Here is a 13371-nt window from a genome sequence, read left to right as displayed (position 1 = left end):
GGGAGATGAAATGCACAGCCCAGTAGAGAGAGGACTGACAATGCAAATATAAAGGAAGGTCAGTAGTTCTCCTCTTACTATTCATGGGTATCCTCAAAATTGCTCATTTTGATCTCAGGGGAAAAAACTGATGTTTTATTAAAAGTATTCACCTGTTTCAGCTGATGAGGTTGTGCTCATACTGTTAAAGTTGTGTAATTATTCCTGAGGTTTTCAGGCAGCGCTCCACTGTCTGAGCGCAAGCATGCAGGGCTACGTGGAGAGGAGCCAGTGTCTCTGCAGCCCATGCCTGGGACTGGCAGCTGTCACACAGGACCTGCTGGAGACGAGAGCCACTCGCAAGCTGCAGCTGGAGCCGGGGCAGAGGGTCCCAGGGCACCTACACCGGCACCACGTGCCCGTGTCCCTGTGACTGCCTCCCACCCCAATTGTACCATCACTGGCTTTTGCAAAGAAAGGCAGTACACAAAATCCCCCAGAGATCAGTATTTTAAAACAAGACAAAGTAAAGCGTGGAGGATAACAACATCAACAGTGTTTGAAGCTTCAAGTTGCAATAGGACATTTATTACAGAGATGCTAGGAGAATATCAGCTCTGTCCCAGGAAGATGTACTTTTATATCAGATCCAGGTGAGAAAGAGCAGGTTCATTTCTCAGCCAGAGTGAGATGAATCCAAACATTTCTGCAGAAACGTAAAACATACTAATAACTATACAGACAATGATAATAGAAATGCTAAAACAAGAAACAAAAGACAGGCCTGCAATGGGATACATTGTGAATCATTTGTGAACAGCAATGGAAAATTTATCATTGTTGAAAAACATCCATGAAATCACTTTCTTAATGGCCTCCTTGAGCTCCTGGTTCCTCATGCTGTAGATGAGGGGGTTCACTGCTGGAGGCACCACCGAGTACAGAAATGCCAGCACCAGGTCCAGGGATGGGAAGGAGATGGAGGGGGGCTTCAGGTAGGCAAAAGTGGCAGTACAGAGAAACAGGGAGAACACGGCCAGGTGAGGGAGGCACGTGGAGAAGGCTTTGTGGCGTCCCTGCTCAGAGGGGATCCTCAGCACAGCCCTGAAGATCTGCACATAGGACACCACAATGAAAACAAAACAGCTGGAGGATACTAAGAAACTAACCGCAAGAAGTCCATCTTCCCTGAGGTAGGCATGTGAGCAGGAGAGCTTGAGGATCTGTGGGACTTCACAGAATAACTGCTCCACATCATTGCCTTGGCACAGGGGTATGGAAAATGTATTGGCTGTGTGCAGCAAAGCATTGAGAAACCCACCACCCCAGGCAGCTGCTGCCATGTGGACACAAGCTCTGCTGCCCAGCAGGGTCCCGTAGTGCAGGGGTTTGCAGATGGCAACGTAGCGGTCATAGGACATGATGGTGAGAAGATAGAATTCTGCTGACCTGAAAAAGAGAAACAGGAAGAGCTGTGCAGCACATCCCAGGTAGTAGATGGCCCTGGAGTCCCACAGGGAATTGGCCATGGCTTTAGGGACAGTGGTGGAGATGGAGGCCAGGTCGAGGAGGGAGAAGTTGAGGAGGAAGAAGTACATGGGGGTGTGGAGGTGGTGGTCACAGGCTATGGCGGTGATGATGAGGCCGTTGGCCAGGAGTGCAGCCAGGTAGATGCCCAGGAAGAGCCAGAAGTGCAGGAGCTGCAGCTCCCGTGTGCCTGCAAATGCCAGGAGGAGGAACTCAGTGATGGAGCTGCTGTTGGACATCTGCTGCCTCTGGGCGTGGGGGACTGTCCAAGAGGGAAAAGACAGTGACAGGTTACAGGAGACTTCTCTGAGCAAAATCAAAGATATTTCTCATATCCCCCTACTCCAAACTGCCAGGTCCTGTTCACGAGCCCTGGTTGGTGCTGGCTGAGGGTACCCCAGGGAGCAGGGGCTCTGCTGTGGGCTCTGCAGGACTCAGTCCTGCCCTACAGCAGTAGGTAAAGAGGAACACAGGTTGATTTCAAGTTAAATCCATTCATGTCATCAAAGAGCTTTTCAGCATTGTCGCTCCAGATTCACCCAGGTGCAGAGCAGAGCTGTGGGGATTTTGTTTTGTCTCTTCTGCTCTGGCTGCCCCACCACAGCTGAGCAGTGTTTTTACTGCAGAAACCCCTGGCATTCCTGCTGCCCTGCAAGGGAAACCGTGTGGGTCCTGAGAGGCCAGGGGAGGGTCCCTTAGTGCCGAGTGAGGACAGCCGCTCTGTGCATCAGCCCTGATCTCAGCTCCCTGTGCTGGCAGCTCTTTCAGCGGGAGGACTATCGCCCTCGGCTCTTCCCCCAAAAGAACCAGGACACTGCTGGGAGCAGAGGAATCCAGTTTCCAAGGGCAGATGGCCAAGGCCCTCAGCCCATCTCCTGGTACCTGCGGAGGATCTCAGCTCTGCCCTGCCAAGCAGGGACGCAGAGGGCTCATTACAGCTGCCGGCATGCAGCCGCCCAGCAGCATTTCAAGGGCCTTAGCACCCCACTGGCTTCTCCATGGGGCTCCTGCGCAACAGAGAGAGGCCATGGGAGAGCTGTGCCCTGCGGGAGGGCAGCCTGCAGCCCAGCAGCACCTCCCAAGGAAAGACTCACCTCTCCTCAATTCCTTACGTCCTGAAGAGAGGGTGAGATCCCTGCCAGCCGCACACGCTGCAGCACCCAGAGCCCCAAAGGTTAACAGGGGGCGAGTTGGGTGCTTTTCCTCCATGGACACAGGTGCATGACAGCGCTGGTGTCTGAGCTGCACTTGAATCCTCACCCCCACACCCCAGTGAGTGTGACAGTCAGAACTGTAAGGGCAGCAGGGAGAAGAGGAGAAGATGCCAAATGAGGCCTTGCAAGGGAGGCAGGGGAGGGAGGCACAGTCACACACTTGAGTGTTTCTCCTCTTTGGTGGTCAGGCTGCTGCAAGGGCAACTCCTGAGCATGTCCCCATGATAGGAAGGGCAGGGGCTGTGCTGTGTGAGTGAGGAGAGCAGGGGCTTGCTCCCGGGAAAGCGCCTGCACTGCAGGGGATGGCAGGGAGATGCGTGAATGCCTCCTGCCACGGCATTTCTGGCAGCAGGTCTCTCTGCCTCCCTGCCCACCTCTCTGCTGCCTGCAGCTCTTCTTGGCCAGGACCTGTTTCTCTGTCCCCACGTCTCCTCCCTCTTCATGCTCACAGAGCCCGTCCCACACGCTGTGTGCTCAGCTCTGCCCTGCACACCCCTCCTGGCAGCAGGGCACTGCCCAGGGACATCTCTGGGGGTGTGCAGGGACCAAGGAGCAGCTCAGACAAGTCCTAATGAGAACTGGGCTCTCACTGCCTACTCCAGAGCACAGAAATACATTCCCATCTCCCACTGCCCACCCAGCCAACCAAGAAGAGAAAACTCAAAGGACAAATTTCTACCCTTTCAGGTAATCCCCTTACCTTGACAGCCACCTTTAAAACGACCCTCTGCAAATGTCCGGTGGGTGATGTAGGAGTCTGAGCAGCCCTGACCCATGCCGAACACTCTGGACAGCAGAAGGACCCAGCCTTGCTGGGTGTCCCTCCTTCCACCCACAGCTTCTTCCTGCAGCACCATGGGGAGCTGCTTGGGCAGGCTGAGAGCTGACCCTGGCAGGCAGCAGAGTCCCTGCCCCGGCACACAGCACCCTGGGGTGCAGGGACCCTGCTCGCAAGGACAGCCCTGGGCACCCCTGGCTGCACACCTCTCTTCAAAACCCTGGAGCCGTCCCTGGCAGAAGGCAGCTGTCATGCCTTGTCCAGGTCTCTCATGGTGCAGCAGGGCAGCCCTGCTCTGCAGCATGTTCTTCTCTACAACAGGGAAACTCTGAGAGTTGTACTTACAGATCCTGTAATCTGTGGCATGTGCCAGCTTTAGGAGACCCCTCAAGGAAATGCAGCTGCATAGCCCTGCAGTCACAGACTTACCGTGTCAAGGGCTGTGAAGATCTCTCCCGCAGTGAGCTCTCAGCACCCTCCCACCCCACACTGCCTTTAACCTCTCCCTGCCTCCCTCCTCTCCCCTCCCTGCCTGCAGGCACTGCCCTCAGCCCTGCTGCGCTTGGCACAGGAGCTGCTCCTGGGCAGAGCTGTCTCTCTGCAGCACTGCCCGCTTGCCAGGAGCTGCCTGCGTCCCAGGAGCCCGGCCCAGCTCAGCAGCACAGCACCAGCCCAAGGCAGCCCTTGCTCTGCCCCTCTGGGCTCCCTTGTGTTGTCCCTGGGGCTGCAGGGGAACCTGCTCTGAATCTGCCTGAAGCCATCACTTATTTTCAACCACTCTCCTTGGGAGAGACACTTCTCAGGTGAAGAGGTATCAGAAAGGGTCTCAGGTCATTCCCATGCAGAGCACAAACCCACAGGAGGGGGGATTCCTCTTGCCTCACTTCAGGTGGGCACAACATGGGCACCTGCATGGGAGCTCCTTGTCTCAGCTCCCATGGCAATAATGGAGATGGAGGCCAGGAGGGAGCTGTTCAGGCACAAACACCTGGTGACATTTGGGCTTCAGGAGGTGGCCCAAGACATGTGCAAGCTCTAAGGGAGCAGCTCACAGAGGTAGGGCCACATCTGTGGGCATTTGCTTGGAGGCTGATGGGAAATTCAATTGGCCAGGTGGAATGACGGCAGATGCCCATTGAACCTGTAGATATTCCTTATGTCCAGGCAAGCCTTTAGAGGTATGAACAAATGGAGTCATGCAGCATAGGGAGAGCTCCCTTTCTCTTGCTCTTCACCATCAACTGTCTGTTCTAGGCACCCCTCGAGTATAATGGCAGTTTTGTCAAGTACATCCCTTGCAGTCCTATTATCGAAGCTAATTCAGGTCAGCTGAATCTTAATTTAATATCCAAATAGAAGTCTGTCGTGCTATGTGAGATGCTAGAGCTCTGTAGCTGACATGGACAGCACAGGTCCTATACAGGAACGCCATCCCCAGTCAGGCTAGGTGTGACAGGCATCACCCAGGGCATCTCAGACAGATTGGGTGCCTTTGGGTCGGTGACTGAATCACAGCGCTGCATTGATGTAAGGTAGTTGCCTTCTCTTTCCAGTAGATGCTGGGCAGTGCATGAATACGAAGCACATCACAGCAGACTCTCCACTTGTGTGCATTCCCTCTCCGACTCTGCTGGTTCTTCTCTCCCACAGCATTTAACCATCCCCTCCATGTCACAGTCATGGATCAGGTCAATGATTTTCATTGTGCCACTATCACAGGATATCCACACCCAAGGACACTCTCAACATCACCTCTTCCTTCCCGAGATCAGCTTCACCTCCAGCACAGGCCCTCAGGGCTGCAGGGACACCACAGACAGCAAACCCCTCTCCTGCTCGGACTGCACAGCCCAGCTCTGTTTCTCTCTGGCCTTGGGGAGAGCAGGGTTTGCCGCCTCTGTGGGCACCTCATTTCTGCTTTACAGTGCCGTCTACCATGCACTCCAGCATGTCTCTGCTCTAAAACAAAGCCTTTGCACACACAAGGTCTTGGGTGCTTGCTAGCAGGTTTCCCTGTTGCAAGTCTGTTCACAACCCAAGTGTGCCAAAGCTGAGCTGCTGCAGCCCCAACATGTACCGATGCCCTCAGCCTGGGGCACAGACAGGAGGAGCTGGGGCTGCATGTGCAGTCTCTTCATTCCACTTAAAGGGACTAACAAGTGAGGCCTGTTGGGACAGCTCAGACCACTGGGCTGCTGTGATGGCCGGCTACAGGATGACCAGGAGGCCAGAAAGATCGGGAGGGGGTTGCCCTCAGTGTGAAGGAACTGCTTAGATGTGTGGAGCTCCTTTAAGGGATGAACAAGGTGGGTGAGGCCTGGTGTGTGAGGGTCAGAGGAGGGGCTGGCAAGGGTGACATTGTGGTGGGAGACAAAGAACCCATTAAAGTCCCCTTGTGGACTTTACAAGTGGCAATTACCCTGGCATTCACTGGAAGGAGACCACAACAGCACACAAACGGTGCTGGAGGTTTCTGGAGGGTCTTGGGACACAGCTTGGGACGCAGGCCATTATAGCACAGCTGCCAGATTGCTCAACAATAGTGATGCTCATCTGCATCTGTTACTCGTGAAGAAGGAAAAGCTATACTTATGAAAGCCAGTATCAGCCTTGGCTGTCATGACCATGAAATAGTGGGGTCTCACGTCCGTGGGGGAAGGAGAAGAGAAGAGTGCAGATGCAAGACCTCAGAGGAGCAGACTTTGGCCTAGTCTTGCGACTTCTGGTCGGGGAGTCCATGTGAATAGCGCAGAAGGGCAGCAGAGCTCAGTACAGTTGGTCTTCAAGGACAGCAGCTTTCAAGTACAAGACTGTGCATACCAACAGTCAAAAAGCAAGCAGAGCTGTCAGGAGAGGAGCTTGGGGAAACAGGAAACTCATGGCGAAGCTCCATAGAAAAAAGGAAGCATACAAGAGGTGGATGCTAGGATTAAAGCAAAGGAGGAATTCAGAAATACGGTTGGTTTGAGAAAAGCCAGAGCTCCCGTATCACTGACACTTGCAAGGGCACAATGATGAGCTGCTACTACTTCAGGAAGAGTTAAAGAGTCAATGAAGATAATGTGTGGCTACTGCTGAATTTGCTAAGAGTAGATGTAGCTAGGTGTGAGGGACTCTTGGCCTTTGTCTTCACCAGCAAGGTCTCCCAGTTCCATGTGCCTCAGAGGCAGAACCCCAGCGATGCAGCAGTGGATGGAGGTCAAGTCAGGAGTTACTTAGATAAAGTCAACCCTTAGTAGTCCATTGGAGCAGACAGGATGAATCCAAGGATATTGAGAGAGCGGGCCGATGTCATAGCAGGGCTGCTCTCATACCTTTGGGAAGGTCATTATGACTGGAGAAAGAAAAAAAGCCAATCTTGCATGCATCTTCTAAAAAGACCTAAAGACTGGGGCAGGGGAATTATAGGCTGCAGTGAGAGAGGCCAGGAGCTGCGTGGCTGGGCAGCAGCTCTGTGGAAATGGCTCTGCTGGTCCCTGAGTTTCATTAGGCAAGACATGAGCCATCAGCAAAGGCAGCCAACAGCATCTGGGGCTGTATGAGCAGGAGCACAGCCAGAAAAAGTGATGATTCCCCCTCTGCCCAGCACCTTTTACACCACACCCTGCACAATGACAGTGAGACGCTGGCAAACAGGAGCCAGGTCGCTGAAGGGCTAATGAGGTGGGAAACCTCCAGTTATCCTTCAAGTGTTTGTGTGATTGCCCTAAGAATATCAGTATGTACACCACCACCACCACCAAAAGCATTAATCTGCCAAAAGATAAATATCTGCAGCGGAGCAATCTGTACCTGTGGTAGCTCCTCTGGGCAGTTCTAAGGGAATCAGGAGTTGCAATACAGAGCATGATACCCAAGCCACAAGTACATATCTGAAGCGGTTCAGGTGAAGGGTGGTCTTGCAAAAGTCACCCTTGGTGTCCCCAGGTGGTATAGACACTGCTGGTTTCTCTCTCCAGAGAGTATCAGAGGCTGCATCCCCTTCTCAGGACAGACTCCTTGCCAGGAAGCCACAGCCATGGGCTACCTTACTGGCTATTCACTCGGCATCCCTTTTGAGAGAGTTGGTGCTTTTCTGTGGCTACATTTTCTGCACACAACATCATCAAAAGACAACTGTTTTGTAAGAGATGGTCCTAAGGCCCTGTTATGGCCGAGAAAGCTCCCCATGAGCTCTGGAGGGAGCTGGGAGCATTGTAATAATCACCAGGAAAACCCAGGAAGCTCCAGGCTCTTGTGAAGAGTGAGTGGCCTTGAGCAGCAGCAATTGGCGGGGTGTAGGTCTGGGACAGAGGGTCGGGGGCTGTCAGTGAGAGACAGGGTGATGGCTGATGGCGTCAGCAAATCCTTACAACAATGTCTGAGCCCAGCAATGGCAAGCAGTGGATGTCTGCAGGTATGGGAGGAGGAAGAGGATTGTCCTGAGAACAGAGCAGGAAGGAAGGTCCCTCCCGTGCCAGTCAGGGCTGATACAGATGCTTCCAGCCGGTATGCATGCCTCAGCCTGACCGATGGAGAATGCCCACTGCTGGGGGTGGCTGCGCTCAGTCAGCCACATGAGCTGACCTTGCTGACCAGCACCCTTGGGTACAACCTCTCCAGACCCATGGAATGCTAAGGGTGTAGTTTGCCAAAAGATCCCCTGGCTTGATCCCCATCTCCCACTGGCGCTGCCTTTCCAGAGTCCTGCCTCAAAGCCCAAAGGCCTGGGAGACCTCGCTGGTGGTAGCTGAGGCAAAGAGGACATAGATGAGGCAAAGACATAGATCTATCTACACCTACTCTTACTAAACTCAGCAGTGGTCCCATGTTCTCCCTGTTTCTTCTTTATCTCTTCCTGATGTAGCAACAGCTCATCTTGGTTCCCATTGCGTTCCCTTTCCAGTTTCAACTGAATTTTTATAAGGATCATTGCTGTGCTTGAAAGATGCTGTCCTTGAAGACAGGATGTATCCAGGCACACGGTGAAAATGATTGCTTTGCTCCTTGACTCTGTCATCATGGGTGTAAGTAAAGACCCTAGAGTGCCGTGCTTCATGTTCACGCAATGCCTGTGGCTGTTGGATAGAGGAAGGACAGACCTTGCCTCTTGGATGGCATCTGCTGGCCGATGCCTCTGACTGATGGCATCGTTCAATGGCACACAGGCAGCAAATGGCACTCCCTGCGGTGCCACCTGCGGTGTCTGTCACACACCTGCCCTGAATGGGAATTGCTTTCCTGTAGGTCCTCTGCTGTTCCTGCAAGCCCTGGCAGCTCATGTAGCTCCATGGGCCTGGAGTTGAACAGGAAATTGTGTAGATACCCTGATTCTGTAACTCAGTGTGGGGCTGAACATGAGGCAACTGGCAACGTAGTTAGTGGAGATCTAGTAAATACAGCAGAAGGAGAAGAGAGAGCCTGAGCTCTCCCTATGGCACATCACTTGAATCATTCCGTTGAACACCTCCAGAGGTCACCCTGAGCATAATGAGGAAGGACAGGCTCAGTTGCCCTTATTCTGGGCATCAGCTGTCATTTCAGTGGGCCAAAGGAAATTCCCAACAGCTTTGAAGAGGATGCCCACAGGCGTTGCCCTTTCTCTAGGAACTGCTCCATGTGAGTTCGCAGGGACCCGCACATCTCTTAGACCACCTCTGACATCTCACAGGTTACCAGACTTTTTCATCTGAACACCTCCCTGCTGCCCTCCATCTCCAGTAATTACCATGGGAGCATAGGAAAGAAGCTCACATGCAGGTGCCCCTTTTGTGCCCACCTGAACTGAGGCAAGAGGAATCCATCTTTGTGGCAGACATGGAAGGAGCTGAATCCTCTTTGACCCCCAGGACTACAAACCCGGGATGAGATGCCTCGATTGACTCTGCTGAATTCCTGCCCTTAGCAAGGGTAAAGGACATCCTTGCATGCCCCTGTCTAGCTGTCATGCTTAAAGGTGTGTTGAGAAAAGGTGATTTTTGGAGCTCTTTTCCATATAGGAGAGATCTTCATTGCCCTTGACACGGTAAGTCTGTGACTGCAGGGCTATGCAGCTGCATTTCCTTGAGGGGTCTCCTAAAGCTGGCACATGCCACAGATTACAGGATCTGTAAGTACAACTCTCAGAGTTTCTCTGTTGTAGAGAAGAACATGCTGCAGAGCAGGGCTGCCCTGCTGCACCATGAGAGACCTGGACAAGGCATGACAGCTGCCTTCTGCCAGGGACGGCTCCAGGGTTTTGAAGAGAGGTGTGCAGCCAGGGGTGCCCAGGGCTGTCCTTGCGAGCAGGGTCCCTGCACCCCAGGGTGCTGTGTGCCGGGGCAGGGACTCTGCTGCCTGCCAGGGTCAGCTCTCAGCCTGCCCAAGCAGCTCCCCATGGTGCTGCAGGAAGAAGCTGTGGGTGGAAGGAGGGACACCCAGCAAGGCTGGGTCCTTCTGCTGTCCAGAGTGTTCGGCATGGGTCAGGGCTGCTCAGACTCCTACATCACCCACCGGACATTTGCAGAGGGTCGTTTTAAAGGTGGCTGTCAAGGTAAGGGGATTACCTGAAAGGGTAGAAATTTGTCCTTTGAGTTTTCTCTTCTTGGTTGGCTGGGTGGGCAGTGGGAGATGGGAATGTATTTCTGTGCTCTGGAGTAGGCAGTGAGAGCCCAGTTCTCATTAGGACTTGTCTGAGCTGCTCCTTGGTCCCTGCACACCCCCAGAGATGTCCCTGGGCAGTGCCCTGCTGCCAGGAGGGGTGTGCAGGGCAGAGCTGAGCACACAGCGTGTGGGACGGGCTCTGTGAGCATGAAGAGGGAGGAGACGTGGGGACAGAGAAACAGGTCCTGGCCAAGAAGAGCTGCAGGCAGCAGAGAGGTGGGCAGGGAGGCAGAGAGACCTGCTGCCAGAAATGCCGTGGCAGGAGGCATTCACGCATCTCCCTGCCATCCCCTGCAGTGCAGGCGCTTTCCCGGGAGCAAGCCCCTGCTCTCCTCACTCACACAGCACAGCCCCTGCCCTTCCTATCATGGGGACATGCTCAGGAGTTGCCCTTGCAGCAGCCTGACCACCAAAGAGGAGAAACACTCAAGTGTGTGACTGTGCCTCCCTCCCCTGCCTCCCTTGCAAGGCCTCATTTGGCATCTTCTCCTCTTCTCCCTGCTGCCCTTACAGTTCTGACTGTCACACTCACTGGGGTGTGGGGGTGAGGATTCAAGTGCAGCTCAGACACCAGCGCTGTCATGCACCTGTGTCCATGGAGGAAAAGCACCCAACTCGCCCCCTGTTAACCTTCGGGGCTCTGGGTGCTGCAGCGTGTGCGGCTGGCAGGGATCTCACCCTCTCTTCAGGACGTAAGGAATTGAGGAGAGGTGAGTCTTTCCTTGGGAGGTGCTGCTGGGCTGCAGGCTGCCCTCCCGCAGGGCACAGCTCTCCCATGGCCTCTCTCTGTTGCGCAGGAGCCCCATGGAGAAGCCAGTGGGGTGCTAAGGCCCTTGAAATGCTGCTGGGCGGCTGCATGCCGGCAGCTGTAATGAGCCCTCTGCGTCCCTGCTTGGCAGGGCAGAGCTGAGATCCTCCGCAGGTACCAGGAGATGGGCTGAGGGCCTTGGCCATCTGCCCTTGGAAACTGGATTCCTCTGCTCCCAGCAGTGTCCTGGTTCTTTTGGGGGAAGAGCCGAGGGCGATAGTCCTCCCGCTGAAAGAGCTGCCAGCACAGGGAGCTGAGATCAGGGCTGATGCACAGAGCGGCTGTCCTCACTCGGCACTAAGGGACCCTCCCCTGGCCTCTCAGGACCCACACGGTTTCCCTTGCAGGGCAGCAGGAATGCCAGGGGTTTCTGCAGTAAAAACACTGCTCAGCTGTGGTGGGGCAGCCAGAGCAGAAGAGACAAAACAAAATCCCCACAGCTCTGCTCTGCACCTGGGTGAATCTGGAGCGACAATGCTGAAAAGCTCTTTGATGACATGAATGGATTTAACTTGAAATCAACCTGTGTTCCTCTTTACCTACTGCTGTAGGGCAGGACTGAGTCCTGCAGAGCCCACAGCAGAGCCCCTGCTCCCTGGGGTACCCTCAGCCAGCACCAACCAGGGCTCGTGAACAGGACCTGGCAGTTTGGAGTAGGGGGATATGAGAAATATCTTTGATTTTGCTCAGAGAAGTCTCCTGTAACCTGTCACTGTCTTTTCCCTCTTGGACAGTCCCCCACGCCCAGAGGCAGCAGATGTCCAACAGCAGCTCCATCACTGAGTTCCTCCTCCTGGCATTTGCAGGCACACGGGAGCTGCAGCTCCTGCACTTCTGGCTCTTCCTGGGCATCTACCTGGCTGCACTCCTGGCCAACGGCCTCATCATCACCGCCATAGCCTGTGACCACCACCTCCACACCCCCATGTACTTCTTCCTCCTCAACTTCTCCCTCCTCGACCTGGCCTCCATCTCCACCACTGTCCCTAAAGCCATGGCCAATTCCCTGTGGGACTCCAGGGCCATCTACTACCTGGGATGTGCTGCACAGCTCTTCCTGTTTCTCTTTTTCAGGTCAGCAGAATTCTATCTTCTCACCATCATGTCCTATGACCGCTACGTTGCCATCTGCAAACCCCTGCACTACGGGACCCTGCTGGGCAGCAGAGCTTGTGTCCACATGGCAGCAGCTGCCTGGGGTGGTGGGTTTCTCAATGCTTTGCTGCACACAGCCAATACATTTTCCATACCCCTGTGCCAAGGCAATGATGTGGAGCAGTTATTCTGTGAAGTCCCACAGATCCTCAAGCTCTCCTGCTCACATGCCTACCTCAGGGAAGATGGACTTCTTGCGGTTAGTTTCTTAGTATCCTCCAGCTGTTTTGTTTTCATTGTGGTGTCCTATGTGCAGATCTTCAGGGCTGTGCTGAGGATCCCCTCTGAGCAGGGACGCCACAAAGCCTTCTCCACGTGCCTCCCTCACCTGGCCGTGTTCTCCCTGTTTCTCTGTACTGCCACTTTTGCCTACCTGAAGCCCCCCTCCATCTCCTTCCCATCCCTGGACCTGGTGCTGGCATTTCTGTACTCGGTGGTGCCTCCAGCAGTGAACCCCCTCATCTACAGCATGAGGAACCAGGAGCTCAAGGAGGCCATTAAGAAAGTGATTTCATGGATGTTTTTCAACAATGATAAATTTTCCATTGCTGTTCACAAATGATTCACAATGTATCCCATTGCAGGCCTGTCTTTTGTTTCTTGTTTTAGCATTTCTATTATCATTGTCTGTATAGTTATTAGTATGTTTTACGTTTCTGCAGAAATGTTTGGATTCATCTCACTCTGGCTGAGAAATGAACCTGCTCTTTCTCACCTGGATCTGATATAAAAGTACATCTTCCTGGGACAGAGCTGATATTCTCCTAGCATCTCTGTAATAAATGTCCTATTGCAACTTGAAGCTTCAAACACTGTTGATGTTGTTATCCTCCACGCTTTACTTTGTCTTGTTTTAAAATACTGATCTCTGGGGGATTTTGTGTACTGCCTTTCTTTGCAAAAGCCAGTGATGGTACAATTGGGGTGGGAGGCAGTCACAGGGACACGGGCACGTGGTGCCGGTGTAGGTGCCCTGGGACCCTCTGCCCCGGCTCCAGCTGCAGCTTGCGAGTGGCTCTCGTCTCCAGCAGGTCCTGTGTGACAGCTGCCAGTCCCAGGCATGGGCTGCAGAGACACTGGCTCCTCTCCACGTAGCCCTGCATGCTTGCGCTCAGACAGTGGAGCGCTGCCTGAAAACCTCAGGAATAATTACACAACTTTAACAGTATGAGCACAACCTCATCAGCTGAAACAGGTGAATACTTTTAATAAAACATCAGTTTTTTCCCCTGAGATCAAAATGAGCAATTTTGAGGATACCCATGAATAGTAAGAGGAGAACTACTGAC

The 13371-nt window shown here is 53.7% G+C and overlaps 2 protein-coding genes across 2 annotated transcripts; one reads left to right on the top strand and one right to left on the bottom strand.

The window, feature by feature from the left end:
• Positions 1 to 785: 785 nt before the first annotated feature.
• LOC142595876 (olfactory receptor 14A16-like) lies at positions 786 to 1745 on the bottom strand. Its single transcript, XM_075724727.1, has one exon. It carries the CDS (start codon positions 1743 to 1745, stop codon positions 786 to 788), a length of 960 nt encoding a protein of 319 aa, XP_075580842.1.
• Positions 1746 to 11684: 9939 nt separating this feature from the next.
• LOC142595875 (olfactory receptor 14A16-like) lies at positions 11685 to 12644 on the top strand. Its single transcript, XM_075724726.1, has one exon. The coding sequence runs from the start codon at positions 11685 to 11687 to the stop codon at positions 12642 to 12644; it is 960 nt and encodes a 319-aa protein (XP_075580841.1).
• Positions 12645 to 13371: the final 727 nt, after the last annotated feature.

Source organism: Pelecanus crispus, chromosome 23, assembly GCF_030463565.1.
Source record: "Pelecanus crispus isolate bPelCri1 chromosome 23, bPelCri1.pri, whole genome shotgun sequence".
In the NCBI taxonomy this organism is placed as follows: Eukaryota; Metazoa; Chordata; class Aves; order Pelecaniformes; family Pelecanidae; genus Pelecanus; species Pelecanus crispus.
The sequence above is the reverse complement of the archived record's forward strand: the minus strand, read 5'-3'. Positions and strand labels throughout refer to the sequence as shown.

Bases quoted from the DNA above. Each gene is read 5' to 3' on its own strand.
- LOC142595876 (XM_075724727.1), bottom strand. From the start codon at position 1,745: ATGTCCAACAGCAGCTCCATCACTGAGTTCCTCCTCCTGGCATTTGCA.
- LOC142595875 (XM_075724726.1), top strand. From the start codon at position 11,685: ATGTCCAACAGCAGCTCCATCACTGAGTTCCTCCTCCTGGCATTTGCA.